The 18,642-nt window shown below is 54.5% G+C and overlaps 7 protein-coding genes across 7 annotated transcripts; 4 read left to right on the plus strand and 3 right to left on the minus strand.

Annotated features, from left to right (window-relative positions):
- Positions 1-3,390: 3,390 nt before the first annotated feature.
- Positions 3,391-5,842, plus strand: CH63R_14103 (fungal specific transcription factor domain-containing protein; the record flags this gene model as incomplete). The annotated part of the gene is made up of 2 exons (XM_018309077.1): positions 3,391-3,731; positions 4,003-5,842. 2 exons carry the CDS (start codon positions 3,391-3,393, stop codon positions 5,840-5,842), a joined length of 2,181 nt encoding a protein of 726 aa, XP_018151395.1.
- A 1,605-nt stretch (positions 5,843-7,447) lies between these two features.
- On the plus strand, positions 7,448-8,569 carry CH63R_14104 (Duf455 domain protein; the record flags this gene model as incomplete). Its single annotated transcript, XM_018309078.1, has 1 exon — positions 7,448-8,569. One exon carries the CDS (start codon positions 7,448-7,450, stop codon positions 8,567-8,569), a length of 1,122 nt encoding a protein of 373 aa, XP_018151396.1.
- A 719-nt stretch (positions 8,570-9,288) lies between these two features.
- Positions 9,289-9,626, minus strand: CH63R_14105 (Ubiquitin-conjugating enzyme; the record flags this gene model as incomplete). Its single annotated transcript, XM_018309079.1, has 2 exons — positions 9,289-9,425; positions 9,491-9,626. The coding sequence occupies 2 exons, from the start codon at positions 9,624-9,626 to the stop codon at positions 9,289-9,291; spliced, it is 273 nt and encodes a 90-aa protein (XP_018151397.1).
- Positions 9,627-9,751: 125 nt separating this feature from the next.
- CH63R_14106 (Ubiquitin-conjugating enzyme) lies at positions 9,752-10,338 on the minus strand (the record flags this gene model as incomplete). Its single annotated transcript, XM_018309080.1, has 3 exons — positions 9,752-9,870; positions 9,922-9,955; positions 10,306-10,338. The coding sequence occupies 3 exons, from the start codon at positions 10,336-10,338 to the stop codon at positions 9,752-9,754; spliced, it is 186 nt and encodes a 61-aa protein (XP_018151398.1).
- A 1,830-nt stretch (positions 10,339-12,168) lies between these two features.
- CH63R_14107 (3-methyl-2-oxobutanoate hydroxymethyltransferase) lies at positions 12,169-13,145 on the plus strand (the record flags this gene model as incomplete). The annotated part of the gene is made up of 2 exons (XM_018309081.1): positions 12,169-12,474; positions 12,534-13,145. 2 exons carry the CDS (start codon positions 12,169-12,171, stop codon positions 13,143-13,145), a joined length of 918 nt encoding a protein of 305 aa, XP_018151399.1.
- Positions 13,146-13,288: 143 nt separating this feature from the next.
- CH63R_14108 (Ubiquitin-like protein ATG12) lies at positions 13,289-13,798 on the minus strand (the record flags this gene model as incomplete). Its single annotated transcript, XM_018309082.1, has 2 exons — positions 13,289-13,351; positions 13,409-13,798. 2 exons carry the CDS (start codon positions 13,796-13,798, stop codon positions 13,289-13,291), a joined length of 453 nt encoding a protein of 150 aa, XP_018151400.1.
- Positions 13,799-15,046: 1,248 nt separating this feature from the next.
- Positions 15,047-17,218, plus strand: CH63R_14109 (Phenylalanine ammonia-lyase; the record flags this gene model as incomplete). The annotated part of the gene is made up of 1 exon (XM_018309083.1): positions 15,047-17,218. The coding sequence occupies one exon, from the start codon at positions 15,047-15,049 to the stop codon at positions 17,216-17,218; it is 2,172 nt and encodes a 723-aa protein (XP_018151401.1).
- Between the last annotated feature and the right edge of the window lie 1,424 nt (positions 17,219-18,642).

Genomic DNA, 18,642 nt, shown 5'->3' on the forward strand with positions numbered 1-18,642 from the left:
AAGACGCAAGTGAAATATATGAGACGTGATTTGCTCAATTGTCATTAGGTATTTCTGTCTCGTAGCGATTTTCCAGAACTCCTGCCCCGGAATGGACAGAGATAAGGCTGCCTGCATCAATGGCCGATGCCCCGTGCTTTATCTCTCCGTCCTTCGATACCCCATGTCGTTGTTGCTGCCAAACCCACACACTGACACAAACACACAAACACACACACAACCAGAGGCACGATACGCAGCAGCAGCTCCTCCAAGTTCGACTGACTGCGAAAATGCCATGTGCTTGTGTGTGGGGAAACTTCCTCCTGTCTTGTTTCCCACCAATGTCGCCAAAGAGTCCAACCTCTCGCGGAATCAACCAAAACGGCCGAGCCCCGCGTGTCTTCAACTACCCCTCCCCTTCCCTCCTCTACAGTTCTCGACGTCGCCGATTGTCCGTCGTCGTCGTTCTCATTGTACAGAAGCGGCCGCTATCAAGACGCCTGGCATTTTGTTTAGTTCTGGACGTGATCAAATACCACCTTTCGGACCCTTCATCTACCTAGGTACTTCGAGTCCTGCAGCAAAACACCCTCATTGAGCGATCGGTCACTTGGTCACTTTCCTTTAGCTTCCCCAGCCTCTTTCTCTTACCACACCTTGTTGCCTTTGCCTACCCTACTTTTTCCCACCGCCGCCACTGCATCGACGCGCGCCTTGTCGTTCGATTCCCCGAAGCCAAAAGGCAAATTTATCGCTTGCCATTGGGCAGCCTCAACTTGGCTTTTCGACACTTGCCCCGTGTTGGGTGAGGTACAGCCCCGTTGACCCTCTCTTTCTCTTCTGTTGCCCAGTTTCTCTTTCCCAAGTTTCGTTAACCAGGTTCTCTGTGGCATCTGTCGCCCACACGGCCGTTTGTCACTTGTCTCCTAGGAGTCAGGACTTTGATACCGAAGCCATGCTTGTCTGTCTGCCTGCCTGCAGACTACCTCAACGGGTGAAGACGATAAGGAAGAGGGAACGAGACAGAAGGTGAGCCCATGTCCGTCCCATCCCATCCCGTCCCGTCTCACTCGACTGACCCTATGCTGCCCATGCCCATACCCATGCCCAAGGCTGGCCCCCATCTTGATCCCCATACCCCATCAGACCAAGAGACCAAGGTTTGGGACATTCTCCTCCATGTCTTTTTTCGGTCGCTTGGTCCGTCACTCGGTCCATGACCGCCCGTCACCCAGACTTCAGTCACTGTTTTCGCCTCCTCTTAAAATACACCCCTTCCACTATCTCTGCATCCACCAAGGCGAGACGTGCGTGCCATACAGAGTGAAGGGGGGGTACGTTGCCTTTGATTCCCTGGCCAGCCCTACGGTACCGCAATGTACATACTGTAGCCCGCCAGCGGTCAGGAGAATCTTACTAGCCCTCCTCGGCTCGAACTTCTCTAATCCAGTGCTGTACTTGCTGTACTTGCTGTTCTCCTTTTTGTTTTTCGGGCTTGAAGAACGGCGACACAGCAGTCGATCGAAACAACTGATTGAGAAATTCGCGAAGAGGGGCAGCTGTACGGGGGAACACATAAACCATTTGTATTTGCATTTGCATCCCCCCCCCCCCCCCCTCCAGTGCATAGCCTTTTCTCTGAGGGTGGTTTTCTTTTGTCCTTCCTCCATCCGTGGTCGGTCTGGTTACTGGTGCTTGTAGTGGTAGTCGAGGAGGAACATCCATCCATTTTGTCTTCCCCCTTCGCCTCACACACACTCTTTTAACCTCCTTGGCCACTCTCTTATCCTTTTCCCCCACTTCCACTTCTTCTCTCCCTCCTTTTTCCTCCCCCCCCTTCATCCATTCTCACACATACACACACTCTGTCTCTTTTTGCTACCTATCCCTCGTCCTCGCCACCCAGTCTCCATATTTTGATATTATTCCGTCTCCAACAAAACGTCTGTTACAAGCCTGTAATGCCCAAGGGGTTCGGTGCAAAGCCCGTCCAATAATGGATACTTGAAGTGCCAAACCACAAAGAACATTGCCTCTTACATATACGTCCTTCCCCAGCTGCCCAATGACACCGATAAGCCAGGCTTATCTCATCCTTGCCTCCATCGTTACTTGAGCCCACTGATATCGATCCATCGAAACCGGCCCGGTCCAATCCCAACGTTCTGTTTCCTCCCGCGCCCCAAAATCGGTCCTGCATCCGCCACCCCCCCCCCCCCCCCCCCCCCGACCGCCCTCCGAAGAAACACTACCATAATTACAACCGCATTTCCATCACCAAAAACGGGCGCAAATCAAACCGCTCGCCCACTCCCACTGCGGCCCTCGCGACCTTATCTCTTCCCCCAAGGGCCTCAACCGGGCGGCGCAGACCCCCTCGGACCTCTGCATCCCACCCCAGATCTAACTAGGGGACCACTCGGCCTCACACTGCACCCACTCTCTGCGCTCTCTCAAGCAATAGACAAGGAAGTCGAGTCCAGCGCGTGCCGTTTCTAATCCCCGTTGCCGCTTATCTCGTACCCCTGGCACCCGGCACTACGACAAGACGCTCACATCCATCCATCCATCCTCCTTACGGAACCGGTACCTGTCAACCTTACTCTTCCCACCTTGCACACAATCCTCGCGTGGTCTTGGTTGTTCCGCACCTCTGCTCTGCCTACAGTAGTCGCATCTCACCTTCCGGCCCCCTAGCCCCCATCAAGCACAACAAAACCTCGCAATCGCTACCGGCCGTCGTCCGTCTGCCTCAACTTGCCCACTACCTACATACCACCTTACTTGTCGACCCAAGCGGCCTTATCTCCAACCGTTCGGCCTCGGCGCGCCGTAGCGTTATCTAGCCCTGTCGTGGCCCGTCAGCTGTTTTGTGTTACAATACAGGCTCACCCATCAGAACTCGGCGAGATCGGATTACCGCTCACCAACCAATCTTGTTTGCCGCGTCCTGCATTCGTGTGCTACGCACAGAATTCCGAATCTCATCTCAACCCGCCCGCAGATATCACATTTTGCCCTCACCTCCTCGGTGGCGGTCCCAAAGTCCAAACGAGCAAAGAGCCAGGAACGCAGCAACATTACATCACTTGCCTCTCTACCGCGCGCCGTGGGTCCCCGTTGCTCAGTGCTCATGCCAGCGAGTGTGGTTGCCTGCCTACCTAGACTCTCTCCTTACTGAGTCCTCCGGGAAGCCTATCGTCCTATCACCATCTTCATATCTCCGGTCGACACTGGAGTAACTCACACCCCCTTCATCCCCCTCATCCCCAATCTCCAGATCAGACCAGGGCCCGGAACCCCGTCTTGACGAGCCGGGTCTGTCCGTCCCTCCGTCTCCCCTGCGTCGTCGGCCCAGCCCTGTCCGTATATACATAGCTTTCTCTCTATTGCCAGCGTCTGCCCATCATGTCCAACCCGAGTGCTGTCATGAGAACAGCCCCCATCGCCATCGCTCCCAAGCCTCCCCGCCGCCAAAACTCGTACCGCCAGGACAGCTTCGCGAACCTTGAGCTTTTCCGCGGCAGCATGCCTGGACGAGACATGGCCGAGTCTGTTGGCTCCTACACAACTCGATCTCTCAGCCCTTGCGAATTCTGCCATCGGTCTAGGGTCAAGTGCATCGTGAGCGACGACGAAGATAGCTGCATACCCTGCCAGGCTAGCGGCTCTGATTGCTCCCTGCTCAACAGTCCCCAGCCTAGAAAACGCAAGCTAAACGGCGACTTTGACGATAGTGGTAAAAGAAGGTCGGTCTGCCCATTTTCCTTCTCACGCCATTCGCTCGCACTCCCTCTTCCTCTCCCTCAACTCAAAACACACGGCATGTTCCCCACCCAAATCTCTATCTCTACCCATTGTCCCCCCTCTCCCCGTCAGAGCCAGATCGCCCTCCGTTGTCTTCTTTTCTTTATTTTGCGCCCGCTCCATGTTTCTTGGGCAGCCATGGGTGGCACGCCACGGTCAAGGGGCACGTCTGATAACGAAACCTTAATCTCTGACACGTGATTGGTCCATCAGTTCACCAGCCAAGACGGATATCAGAAGGCGAAAGCAACACCAGCCCAGCCTCTCCAGCACTACCGGGAGCAGCTCCTTTCTCGAAGACATGGCTAATGTCGGAGGCCCGACTCTGCTGAAGCGGACGCTGGGTCTCCAGAACGACCGCTTCAGCCAGTACATTGGCCCGACGACCGATTTCGAGCCATCTCTCATCAACCTCTCACCCTTCAACCCCCAGGACGAGAGCCTCTTGGCGCGCGGCACCCTGCGAAAGGTCAGCGAAGACGACACGTTCCTCCTGCTGCCCGACTCCAACACGCCGGGTCACGAGCACGTCCTCGAGGATGTCGAGGAGATTGAGAATCTCGTGAGGCCACATGGCCGCAGGCTGGTAGACCTGTATTTCCGCATCGTCCATCCTGCCTTTCCCATCATACAAAAGACTGTCTTTCTGGAAAAGTACGAACGCAGCTATCGCGAGTTTTCGCCTTGTCTGCTGGCCGCTGTCTACTTGTTTGCCATTAACTGGTGGGAGCACGATGAAGACCTTGCCCGAGTCCCTCGCCCAAACATCCCTAACTTGGAACGTATGATCCGCACCACTCTGGCCGACGCCATGTACCGGCCGAAACTGTCCACCATCCAGGCCGGACTTCTCCTCTCCCAGCGACCCGAGGGCGACCAGTGGGCTCCGACAGCCCAGCTTGTAGCCATCGCCCAGGAACTCGGCCTTCATCTCGACTGCACGCATTGGAAGATACCACCTTGGGAAAAGGGACTGCGGAAACGCCTCGCCTGGGCCTTGTACATGCAGGACAAATGGGGCTCCCTTGTACACGGCCGGCCGTCGCACATTTTCTCTTCCAACTGGGGAGTACAGCCACTCACACAGCACGACTTTCCCGATGTTGAATGGGACGAGAACGATGTAGAGGAGAAGCTGGAGATCGAGCGTGGCCGAACTCTTTTCAGCCAGATGGTACAGCTGTCGCAAATACTCGCCGAGATCCTCGATACCTTTTACTCGTTGCAAGCGATGCAAACCGTTACCAACGCCGGCGGCCAAGGCACGCACCTAGTTCTGGGCATGGCGAAGCCTATCCAGCTGAAGCTCAAGGAGTGGTATGCCAGCCTGCCGGCAGCGATCCGCATGGACAACACGTATTCGACGAACCCGACTCCCGCCAACCGTCTGTCGAGCATAGGATACCTCCACCTGGCCTACTTTGCTGCTGAGATTACTCTCCATCGCCGCATCATCCGCTCGCTCGAAGCTACCGGGTCGGCCGTCGATCCGTACGTTCAACACATTTGCCGAAGTGCGGCAAAGGCACGGCTCATCTCCGCGATGGACTTCGTCAATCGTTTGAACTCATTCCATCTGCGCTCTTTTTGGTATTTCGCATCCAAGACCAACTTCGCCCTCATCGGCACGTTTGGTTCTCTCTTGTGGGCGACGTCGCCGGGAAGAGAAGAAGCCGACTGGTATCGAAGGCGTTTGGGAGAATACCGCTGGACTCTTTCCGTGAGCTCCAAACCTGGCGAAGGCAAGGGCCTGACGGAGTTCGCCATGACTATGCTCGACATTTCAACCGGCCTCCTCAAAAAGCTCCCCGAAAAGCCATCGATGAGCCGCAGCGGCAGCGTTGTGGATATCGGACCTGGCAGCATGAGTAGCAGCTTCGCTGGTAACAGTTTGCTTGCCTTGGGGCAAAGCGCCCCACCGACGATGACCTTGGGAGGGTTCAGTGGATTTCAAAGCGCCGATGTAAGCAATGCTCAGAGCCCGATAAGCGACGACAGCAGCGACGACGAAATGTACGAGACATTCGCCCCGACGGCGGGTATGGCGGGTTAGGCCGAATAAGGCATGCAACAGGGCGGGAAGCCGAGGAATAATGACATCACGAAGAGACGACACGCTCACTTGAGTGGACATTCCCCTAGATGGTCTGTACTTTGGTGGGAACGGGTGGTCTTTTGGTTGGCATTGATGGGGAATGGAAGTGCATAATGATCTGCGGGATACCACTGGGGGGTACTGGGCGGCGGGCAAACGACGGTGTTGACAAAAAGAGGGTAACGGAGAGAGGGAAGGGAGAAAGACGTCTGCCGCCCACAACCCCCATCTTGATGACATTTGGACTTGAGATTTTTGTTATGGGTTCGACGATGCAAAGAAAGGGAGCGAACCGCCATCACTGGTTGCCGGCGCAAACTCTTTGGGTATTTATACCGTCCATCATTTTTGGAGCGGGAAAACAGAGAGATATGGCGCCTTTTCTTTCTTCTTTCTCCTCCTCGGGATGCTGAGCGATGCATACATCCTAGGATAGATATCAAAGCTTTTGGATATAAATGACACACCTTGCTGCCTGTAGATGGACCAGGTTGATGTTTCTTGAAATCTCGACGTGCTTGAGTGGCTCGATGCGATGTGTGATGAGCCTTCTAACCTCGCCGCTGGTGCCACCTTTCGGTTCTGTCCCGGCCGGATGCGCGCAGGAATCGACAACTTTTCGTCGAGCAAAGAAGTCGCGATAAATGGAGGGCTGATCGTGTTGCTTCCTGGAAGAGCGCGGAACAGTATTCTAAAAGGGAATTCTTCGTGGTTGTTGGGCCCGTGAGATTATTGAGGGTTTTGAGAATGAAGACAGGCGGGTTTGCAGGGCCACAGACCGCTTACAGGTTTCCGACCTTTTTGAAAATGCCAGAGGAGCACACCAGCCTTGGCACTCTGTTCGGTGAGACGTGGTGGAGTTGGCGAAACAGTCGTTGAGGTGTATTTTGATGATTGTGATCCTCGAGCTGCTACCAAAGCGCCAACGATGACGATCAATATCCGATGGCAGAGTATTCTTGCCGAACGTCAAAGAGTCCACGTGGGTCGTCGAAGCTCTCAAAGTCGCCCTGTAAGCGGGGAGCAACGCCTCAAATATCCGAGAGCAAATCACGCAATCGATGGTGACATTTGCCCATCAGCCTCGCCTTCAAAGAATGGCGGCGAGATCATCTCAACCTTGCATTCCTCGGAGACGGAAAGCATCGGCTGTACGTATGCACCCGAAAGGGTCAGAGGATCTGTTCGACCGTAGCTGCTGCATCTGTGTGGCCCCGAATGAGACGCGGCCTCCAGGATGCAGTCGGTGCCGCCAGCGGCACCTCGCAGTTCGAAGAGGAGCGTTTGTTCAGGAGCATTTCGTTGAAATCTGTGTTACGTAATCCCGATGCCCCGCGCTTGAAGTTCTAGGCACGCGCCCGCCAACAACTCCACCCATCTCCGATATGCCACCTCCAAAAAAAACCACGGCCCCGAAAGAACTCATCCCCGGTCGACATTTGCCCGCCGGCGCCGCCGGCGCCTGTCCACGACGACTTCCAACCCCTCTACCGAATTCGAACGTCCTAACCAACTCACCAGGCTTCTATCAACCAGCCACTCTTCCTCACACGACCGCCCAAGATGCAGGGCTTCAACATGGGACGCTATGTCCCCCCGGACCTCGAAGGCACCACCTCGGGCAACAAGCTCCACGGCAAACATGCCCTCGGCGCCCGCGCCTCCAAACTCGCCTCGTCCGGTATCCTCACGGTCCGCTTCGAGATGCCCTATGCCATCTGGTGTTCCACCTGCCCCAGGCCCACAATTATCGGCCAGGGCGTGCGCTTCAACGCCGAGAAGAAGCGCGTCGGCAGCTATCACTCGACGCCAGTGTGGCAGTTCCGCATGCGCCACGCCGACTGCGGCGGCTGGGTCGAGATCCGGACGGACCCGCAGAACACGGCGTACGTAGTTGTCTCGGGGGCCAAGAAGCGCGACACTGGGGATGACGACAACAACAAGACGCCGGGGGAGGGGGAGATGGTCATTATGACAGACGAAGAACGCCAGAAGCTGCGCAGCAGTGCGTTTGCGAGCCTCGAAAAGACGATCGAGGACCGTGAGCAGCTCGTGCGGGCGACGGAGCGCATCGACGAGCTCGAGGATATGTCCAAGAAGCGGTGGGACGACCCTTACGCGCGCAACAAGGCGCTGCGCAACACGTTCCGCGCGGGACGACACCAGCGCGAGAGGGACGCCGCCGTAGGTGAGGCTTTGAAGGACAGAATGAGCCTGGGCATTGACCTCGTCCCCGAGACAGAGGAGGATGTGCGGAGGGCGAGGCTGGTGGATTTTGGGCCTGGTGATGACGACGATGCCGGGGACGCGGGGCACAAAGCCCTCTCGAAGCCGCTTTTCTCCTCATCTGCGGTGGGGGCCTCGGATGGAAGGGAGAACAAGCAGAACAAGAAGACCGGCGGCAAAGGTCTGCCCAGAGGGACCCCCAAAGCGGCGTTGCTCGCGTCCAAGAGGAGAAACGACATCGTGACCGAGATCGTCGGGAACACACGCATGGCGCGGGATCCGTTCCTGGCGGAGGCCAGGGCGGATAAGACGCCGGCGAGGATTCCCGGATTGAAGCGGAAGCGCGAAGCGGAGGAGGGGAAGGGCGTGAGAGAAGGGGCGCAAAAGCCCGTTGGCGATGGCGGGCCTAGCCTGCCCGCCTCTAGAACCCTAGTGGGTTATGGTTCCGAGTCGGATTGAGATCTTTTGGGTAAACGGATATGGCGTTTGGGCAAGTTCTGTGCTGAATGAAGATACCCAGGGTTCGGTTTAACGTTACTGGAAAAAAAAGAACTGAGACGAGTGACAATGGTATGTTCATAACATGCGAAAAGCATGCCGAACAATGCAGCTGGGAAAGGGGCATTGGCGACCGCGTGTCACACTGTCTTGTAGTAGGCAGGTGCCGAGAGAAGCCCTTGCATTTCTGAACCTTTAAACGGAACAATCGATTCGAGCCACGTTCACTAGTGGAAAGTGGCCAGCACTATGTGCGAATGCGACATCTTTTGACTATCTGATTGCTCCGGAAGCAACTGGGCCGACTTGTACGGATAACCAGGGATCCAATCTGGGGTAGTATGAGTGTGCTGACACGCCTCCCCATCTCCATCGGTCAGATCTCGCTGTTCAAGGCATGACCGTAGTTGTAATTCAGTTCGCGCCTCGTGCTATTCCGTCTCGTGTAGAACTCCAAGGTTGATACCCCTAAAATGCCCTGCCTTGTCCATTAAACCCAAAAACAAAAACAAAAACAAAAAATTGAAAACGAAACTCCCGGCCGCCATTTCTTAAGAGCGGGACAGGGAGGGTGGAAGAATGCAAAGACCAATCGAAACCTGTGGGATATAAGTTTCCTGCGACGCCAGTTCCATGAATGCTCTTCTAGCTGAGGTCCACTTCCAAAGTCGTTTACGTCTTCATACATCGTCCAGTCGACCGGCCGGTTCCTCATCATCGTCCCCGAAACTGCCGACGGAGGACATGTCATCGTCGTCGTCGCTCTCGGCACCGGCCTCGTCGGCGGCATCTTTGCTCGCGTACTTTTGTACATACTCTGCATTCGTTTGGTCAGCGAGGCTTCTTCACAACCTCCCTTATGCATGGATGTTCTCCACGCACCCTTTACTTTGGCGTCGTAGCTCTTGGGTTCCCTTATCATCAGAGCCGCCGCCTCGCCGTTAAGGGGATCTGTCGGGTTCGGGTACCGAAGAAGCTGGGGCAGGAAGACCTCGAAAATGTTGATCATGTCGAACATGGGTGACCAGGTCTGGTTGATAACATCCAGACAGACTGAACCCGATCTACGCAATTTCGCTCAATCAGTTTCCTCGTCCAATTTCTTTCAGCTTGGTATGCGGGCCCCTCTCGAATGTTTGCTACTCACAGCTCGTCAATATTGGGGTGGAAGATGCGGTTCACGAATCCGATGCTCGGCGACTTGTAGGGGTATTGGTCGGGGAGTTCGACATGGACCTTCCATACGCCGCCTTCAAACGGAGCTGCGCAATGTCAACATGGCAAAGTATTACTTGAAGTTATGTAGTACTGACTCTCGGTAGGCCCCTTGAATCGCACATAGAACTCCTGCCTGTGTTTAATCGTTAGGGTGAGTGGATGTCGATCGATGTATCTTGACCTTACACTTGGGCGTGTTAGTCGCGAGGGCTGGAAGCTGAGGAGCGGTGGCAAAAGGAAAACTTACTGTTGTCATTCACCAAGGTGACCTCATAGTCACTCATCAGCCTACACGGGTCAGTTTAGAAAACAAAGAAGGGCTTGTTGGCGGTTCGCACATCCTAGATCAGGTTAGCTGGCCATCAACGTCGTGGCGTGACATAGGCGACTGTACTTCATAACCTGGGCAAGAAAGACATAGCTATCAGTCACTCGGAACTCCATGCAGTCGTAAGCCAAGGTAGGTGTTTTGGTCTTACATCAGTCTCGATTCTTCTGCGTGGGCTACTCATCTTGTCGGTTGCGCGCGGGGCGGGGTGTTTGGAGAACGCTTAGATGCCCGGGCTCGGCAGTTGGCCCAAGATCGCTTCGGGGGGTGATGGTTCGTTGTCTGCGCAAAAGGTCTTGTATGCCTGAGCTTGTCGTGGGTAATAGATTCGGCTCTGGTTGTGGGAAAGCAGTGTACGTCGGGCTTGGTTTTGAAATCGGAAGGAAAGATGTTGGTTGCAAAGAGGGGAGGAAGAAGAGGAGGTCGGATCGGGTTCCTGACGCCAAGTCACGCGCAATGATGATGTGGGCGATCCCGGACCATTGCTGATAAGTGTTAACGATAAGGGGCAAGGTGGGTCCGAAGATTAAGCGGCTAAACTCGGAGCTTTCCAGTTCCTACGGATACTTAGGTGTTGCACTAGCCTGAAATGAAAAGTAAGACAACGTGAATCTTCCTTTGTCGCAGGAAACAATGCAAAAAGGAAAAAAGAAGAAGGGGGTGGGAGGGCTGTAGGAAGTGACTGGGAAACAAGGGTTCTCGGGATGGCTCAAAGACTAGTACATTGTATCCGGGAAGAAGGGGACTGAGTACACCACATTTTGGGCCCAGTTCGTAGAGACAGTATGAAGCTCATTACTCAATCGCTGTCAGGAGCGCAAGATCATCAGTCATGTCGACTCATGAGGGCGCGAACATGATGTAATCATTCTGTGCCGGATGGGCAACACCTTCAGAGTCGCTGCCGCCAGACCCATGGGTATTGTCTACAAGGAATAACCCGTCGTATCACGGCAACACCACAGATGCATACTCAGTACGGACTACGGACAGCGGAAGACTAGGCACCCACTGTCACAAGCCACCTCAGTAAGAAGAACACCGTGTGCGGGTGGGTTCTACATGATAGATAGCAGATACTCTCCCGACTCCAGCTATCTCTTACAGCGATATGAAGTTATCTAGGAATGGTTCCGTGTTGGGGAATACTCCGCGGCCCCTGCGGCAAAAGGACAAATCAAACATCATTGGAAAAGTTAGGTCAGGCGGACAACATGCCTGCAAGCCGAGCTGACTGCCCGGGCTAAAGAAGGGAACCTTGGACTTCTCCAGCGCCGCCCCTGCGAAGAGCCGAGATCAGATGGTCTACCGCCGGGCCCGAGGCAAACTTGCCTCGGTCTCGGCCCCAAAATCAGCTCTGTGACTGAGGAGGAACGGCAGAGTGCACTGTAAAGCACAGGACGGCTCACTATTCCCTGGTGGGGTAAGACACTGGGCCGTGGGGAAGAAGGGTGCGGCAGACATGCCAACCACAGCGCCTCGACCAGAAACCGGCCAATGATGGTGGCTCTTTGGGTTGGACCGGACTCGGACTATCCACCGTCGTCCAGCACCTAGGTAGATAACTAGGTGGTTAACATGCGCTTGGGAAGGAATACACCCCCACTCTTATTCTCTGTCCTAGCGAAGCGGCGGGAACAAAACACCACGGGTAATTTTTGGAGATACTCAATTCTACGCAGCAAAAACCATCATGACTTGAACAATAAAACATGCGCTTCGCCCTAAACATCAACCACTTTCGAAACTTTCATCCACACGTTTTTTAAAAGAAGAAAAAATCATCACGCGACCACCGCCATTGATTTTGCATCTTCCCATAGCCCTTATCGCCCGCGTTCGCTCATTGCATCTTATGCACTAAATTCCTTCAAAAAAAAAAAAAAAGTACTTGACCAGACACATGTCTCGCCCTATTATCCGAAGTACCTGTCTGAGGTCGTGTGCATCTGTACTCAGAATCACGCGACCCTCAACAGCAGCGTCTCTGATGTGGCCCGCTTGTCCCGCCGCGATGCGACAACCCCAGATACGACAGAGCTCGCATTCCCCCATGGGCACGCCTCTTGCGAACCAGAGGAAAAAAGTCACCATTGGTTCCCTGCGCAATCTGTACAGGAAGCGCGAGCCAATCACAGTTATCACCGCGCACGACTTCCCCAGCGCTCACGTTGCGGACCATGCTGGCATGGATATAATCCTAGTAGGCGACAGCCTGGCCATGGTTGCTCTTGGCATGGAAGACACAAGCGAGGTTGTCGTTGACGAAATGCTGCTGCATTGCCGCTCTGTTGCGAGGGCCACCAAATCCGCCTTTACTGTAAGTGCTTAACGCCCTGCATTTCAACCCCTGAGACCTCTCAACTCATTCGGAAACAGGTCGGCGATTTGCCCATGGGCAGTTATGAGATTGCCCCGGAGCAGGCCTTGGAGACGGCCATCCGCTTTGTCAAGGAGGGCCGCGTGCAAGGCGTCAAGCTCGAGGGCGGCAAGGAAATGGCGTCGACCATCCGAAAGATCACGTCCGCGGGCATCCCTGTCCTCGGCCACGTGGGCTTGACGCCGCAAAGACAGAACTCGCTGGGAGGCTTCAGAGTCCAGGGCAAGACGTCCGGCGGCGCTCTCAAGCTCCTCGAGGATGCGCTGGCCGTGCAGGAGGCTGGCGCCTTTGCTATGGTCGTTGAAGCCGTCCCCGCCGAGGTGGCTACGCTCGTTACTGAGAAGCTGTCGGTCCCCACTATCGGCATCGGCGCTGGCAATGGCTGCTCGGGCCAGGTCTTGGTGCAAGTCGACATGACCGGGAACTTTCCTCCCGGGCGTTTCCTGCCCAAGTTTGTCAAGAAGTACGGCAACGTCTGGGGCGAGAGTCTCAAGGCCATTGAGACCTACCGCGACGAAGTGAAGAGCCGGCAGTACCCTGCGCCGGAGCATACATACCCCATCTCGAAGGAGGAGCTCGAGGCGTTTTCCGATACTCTGGAAAAATTGTAAGAAGCTGTTGACTGTCAGCTGCTAGAGCATCGCATAGCATTAGATTCGGGCTGCATTACCGGTGTTTTGGGGGGTTATAGGCGGAGGCATTTGCATCATTTGGCCAGACGTAGGATACCATTCAACAGCGTGCTTGCTGGGCCTCAGCCAAATGCTGGGTTCATGGCGTAAGAAATGACAAGTTGACCACTTGAGTCTCTGAAACACTGGTGCAATACGTTAGCAAGAGTTCCCGTGACAAAGTTTCAGTGTCTGTAACTCACGTTGTGCAAGTTGCCAAGGATCTCGTCGAGAGAGGGCGCGAAAGAGTCGTTGACGTAGCAGAAGACGCTGTCTGATTCCTGGAGCTTGAGTCTCTTGCGCAGATACCAGATGACGGTATGGAACGTCTGAGTAGACGAGATTTTGGCTACGCCCCGGGCGAGGAGAGGGGCGTTTCCGACAGCCTTGAACTTGACGACGACTTTGTCTGACGGGTACTCGCCAGCACTGGCCAAGGCAGAAGCGACATCTGGCGGTTGAGCTGTAAGAATGGCCGAGGCGGACATGGTAAGCGGTATCTCGGGAGAGGCTGAACGATCCGGGATGGTTGCTGGCGCTGGTGAGGCCGAGCCTGACCTCGGTATGCCGGGTGAGGTAGGGTCTGTCGCCATTGTCGATGCTTGCAGAGACACTGTAATTTCTACCAACGGATATTATGGCTCAGCCAGCAAGTAGCAGCCGTAGGGGTCGTTGGAATCTTTCTGGCTGGCTTTGTTATCGGTTAGTGTGGGTGAATTGCACAACATGAGGTGAGAAAGTGGCAGTGGAGCTGAATGTGAGCGAGCGGACCTAAAAGTACCTAGTTACCTAGGCATCCCCCAGAGCAGGCAGGCGGACGTGGTTGTGGGGCACCGTCCGGTTTGCTTTCCTGGAAGGTGCCTGACCGGAGCCCCGCGAGCCGATCGCTTACCTACAAGCCCCTGATACGCTCTCCAGGCACCCTTACCCACTGAGAAGCGATGGCGGGTACCTACCTACTTACCTAGGTATCTAGGTAGATAGGAATGGTTGAGGATGAGGGGCAGGCAGTTCTACCCACGCATGTATCATTTCAAGCAGTGACATTGCGATCAAATATTTGCCTCCCGCTCCGCTAAGATCATCATTATTTCTCTACGTAACTACTTGTATACTTATGGACAAGTGTTCCTAATTCACTTGGTTAAACCGGCCCATGGGGCAGCTTATGTCGCCATTCGGCCATATCTACTCATGCTTCTGCACTGCTGCTAAACGGCGACAGAATAAGGCAGGATCTCGCGGCGAGACACTCCAAAGCAGATGACGATGCATGTGTGACATGTACGACCACCCTTGGCCTGGCGGCGAGTGGCGCCGAATCGGTTTCTTCCGCTCCCACCGCAATCTGCGCCATATTTACACTGAGGCACTTTCCAGCTGTTGTCAACTCAGATGAGGGGGTTGGTGCTGAAGGGACTCAAGAGGTGGGACACGCCTGTTGACTTCAGTCGGACGGGCAAGGATGACATGAAGGAAATCAGGACTAGATTGGATCTAGACTCGGCGTTGCTGCTGCTATAGTAGGAGAATCCCGATCCTGCCTGCAAAACATCCAGGGCAGTGTTCAAATCCAACCCTCCTCCTGCGCCACGCTGTCGCCAACATTCATGATGTATTTGTCGGCGATTCACCTCCAACTGTCCACCGTCTATTTATACAACACTGCATCCTAAATATCGTATGACACTACGCACTCCCATGCACTCTTTTAGCTGCGCCCTCTTGAGTCTGGCAAGTTTTCGCGTCTCATTATACATATCATTTCTCCCTCTCATTCTGACCCCTAAACAGGACTGACAAATCAATTGGTTCCCGCCTCCCATACGACAACCGCGAAGATGACAATGCCGAAGGGCCTCGAGTCTTCGCACGCCTCGGCTCTGAGGGATCAGCTAGAAAAGCTTCGAGAATTACAGTATCCCAGTGCAGATCTTGCTTTGGATGGCGATAGTCTTGACGTCGCTACTGTAGTCGCTGTTGCTCGTCATGGACTTACACCTCACGTCAAGAACGACCCGGAAATCCAGAAGAGGATTCTCCAGAGCATCCGGGTCCTTGACCACCACATCGATAGCGGGTGGGTTGTGTACGGCGTCAACACGGGTTTTGGTGGGAGTGCCGACTCACGGACGGAGCAACTCAAGAAACTCCAAATCTCGTTGCTACAGCACACGCAGAGCGCAATCATCACCGCCTCGGACTTGGCACGGGGCCAGATCGACCAAGATGGACAATCACACGTCGTCCCCTCAGCCTGGGTGAAGGCCGCCATGGTCGTCAGAGCCAACCAGAACCTTCGGGGCCACAGTGCCGTCAGGATCGTGGTTGTCGAAACCCTCCTCAGCCTGATCCAACACGACATCACACCCATGGTGCCCCTGCGAGGAACCATCTCGGCGTCTGGAGATTTAATGCCTCTATCCTATATCGCAGGAGCACTGGTCGGGGACCCCAATATCTCGGTCACCGTCGGATCAGGCGATGACAGGAAGGTCATGCCCGCCTGCGATGCCTTGAAGCAATGCGGCATCCAGCCCGTTGAACTGCAGCCGAAGGAGGGTCTTGGCCTGATCAACGGAACTGCTCCCTCTGCCGCATTGGCTAGCCTGGTCATTCATGAAGCGAATCAACTTGCAGTAATTGCACAGGCGCTGACGGGTTTCACTGCTGATTGTCTTCTCGGAAACGTTGAGTGGGCAAACGAGTTCATACACAGGATCCGACCCCACACCGGACAGGTGGAAGCAGCACGCAACATTCGAAGTTTCCTTCAGTCGTCGAACTTTGTGGTTGGTCTCGACACCAAGAAGCGGACTGGACAGGGCCTGTGGCAAGATAGGTATTCGACAAGGACGGCACCGCAGTGGATAGGCCCCTACCTCGAGGATCTTGCTCTTGCGCAACGCCAGATTGAGGTGGAACTCAACTCGACATCCGACAACCCAGTCATTGATATCGGCACACACAACGACCATGCCGCTGGGGAAATTTACTCCGGAGGTAACTTTCAGGCAACTGCCATCACTTCTGCCATGGATAAGACAAGAACAGCGCTCCAGATGATTGGCCGCATGCTCTTTTCGCAGTGCTCAGAGCTGATCAACCCAGCGACGAACAACGGCCTCGATCCAAATCTGGTCTTTGGAGACCCCGATGAATCTTACACCATGAAGGGCATTGACGTCAACATGGGCGCTTACATGTCGGAACTGGCATCTCTTGCCCATCCCGTCTCTTCTCATATTCAGTCGGCAGAGATGCACAATCAAGGCATCAACTCCCTCGCTTTCCTCTCAGGCCGGCGGACTATGGAAGCTGTCGACGTCCTCTCACACATGTGCGCTGCTCACCTGTTTGTCTGCTGTCAGGCAGCTGACTTGCGTGATTACCACGAAAGATTTCTCAGGTCGACGTCCATGTCCGCGATTCTGAATGAAAATAAGTTAGGATTGAACAGTGCTCATCTGACGAAGTTGACCTTCGGTCTGGATGACTTGACTCGGAGTTGGTGGTATGAAGCAAACAAGCTCAGTCATGTGCGGCGCTGCTCATTTGTGGCCTCCAAAGTCACATCTCACGTCATGGATCTCGTCATGCATGGAACAATCGACTTCGTGTCAGTCAAGGCTGTTCTTGATGTTCAAGAAAAGCTTCGTCAAAACATGGAGGCATGGTTGGAAGACCCATCCAACAATCCCACGACCAACGAGTCCAAATCGGTAGACATTGATGCTGTGCATCTCGAAGGGCTGGGTCAGGGGTCAGCACTCCTGTTCGGCATTGTCCGTGGCAAACTGGGGCTTCCGTTCCATCAGGGTCTCAGGGAAGTGCAGAGCAGCACCATCGGCCACAGTATCTCACGGATCTACGAGGCAATCCGACAGGGCGTTGTCGTTCCTGTGCTGATGCCTTGCCTTGAGGCAGATGGGCAGTCTCTGTCAGCGAGAGAAGAAACCCCAGCTAGCAGCGATGCCAGCACTGGTTCGGTCAATGGTACGGGAAACGTCTGAGACGTTAGTTGTGGAGCGGATGACATGGCGTGCAAACAGCCCGGGGCGAAGTGCTGTATGGAAATATTCAGTTCGGTTGACCAAAAGTATCCCTAGCTTGATTCCGCCTTGGTTCAATCCTATAACCACCACTCGTGTGACATCTTTCGAGCCATACATTGCAACGCATCCACCGCCTGTTGGTCATTCGTGAGTGAAGCTTCTCGAGATGTACGCACCACCCCCTAAGTGTGATACACACGGTATGTAAAAAGGAAGGCGAAACGAAATCGCTCAGATAAAGAAAACAAGCCGACCATGGAAAACAAATTGAAGCAAGAGGCAGTGCAAAAATTGAATGTCCCTAGCAAGGCTCGAACTTGCGACCTTTGGATGTCCCGACCTCAAGGCAGGGTCATATTGATGAAGAAATATGAGACCAACGCTCTACCGACTGAGCCATAGAGACTGAATGATGCTTCAGGGGGAATTGTTACTACTTATTTCGCGCGAGTGTCCTGACGGGGCCTGGACCCGGCGGAGAAAGATTGAGTCAGTACCTGTAGGTTTTTCCAGAACAAGAGTGGGGCGGCGTGGGTGCTGGAACCCTCAAACAGAGAGGACGGTCCCGCGTCCCTCATGTGCCGGCGCCGGTGTGGGGCTGCGAGCGCAACACGCGGGTCTGACGTGAACGCGTGGGTTCGTCCGATCTCTGACTTCATTGTGACGATGGGGCTGTGGCCGCTGGTCGCGTCATGAGCCCTATTCTATTCACTCACCTGGCCTTCCTATCGGGGAGCGAGTTTACTGATCCCATCCCCCCCCGGATATCCAACTTGACCAAAGGTGAACACATACCGATGATGGTACGCCTCGAGGTGACTAGGCAGATGATGTGGATGCTACTTGCTGCTAGGACGTTCCTTGCAATGAGCAAACGTGTACACGGCCCGCAACCCGAGCTCGGATCGCCATCAACAGAGGACACCTTGAGTTCATGGAGATGGCGTTCGCTCCCTTTCCCCAAGCCTCTTGTGATCAGACTAACAGCAAGCCGCCTGGTTTTCGAATGTCTAAATAGCGTGGCTGTCAAAGCGCCCCCGGACTCCGGATATTTCAATTACATCAGTTGCTTCTCTGGAAGGATTTGACACTTGCACCTCTTCCAAACAGGCAAATCCGATGACAATAATAATTTGCTCTTCCGATGACACCACATGCGTACTTGCACAGGAAGGGAAAAAAAAAAAGGGGGGGGGGGGGGGGGGGGGGGGGCTTAAAACTTGTGATCAAAAGATAAAAATGCATGGATTCTTCTTTACGCCCTAGCGATTGCGATCCTTTGAACTTCATCACGTCCGTAGCAACATGCTTTCCCAAACCATGCAGCCTCTTCGTGTTCAACGTACAATATACACAAGCATAGACTGTTCAACGATATATCT

This window comes from Colletotrichum higginsianum, chromosome 10 (assembly GCF_001672515.1).
Source record: "Colletotrichum higginsianum IMI 349063 chromosome 10, whole genome shotgun sequence".
NCBI lineage: Eukaryota > Fungi > Ascomycota > Sordariomycetes > Glomerellales > Glomerellaceae > Colletotrichum > Colletotrichum higginsianum.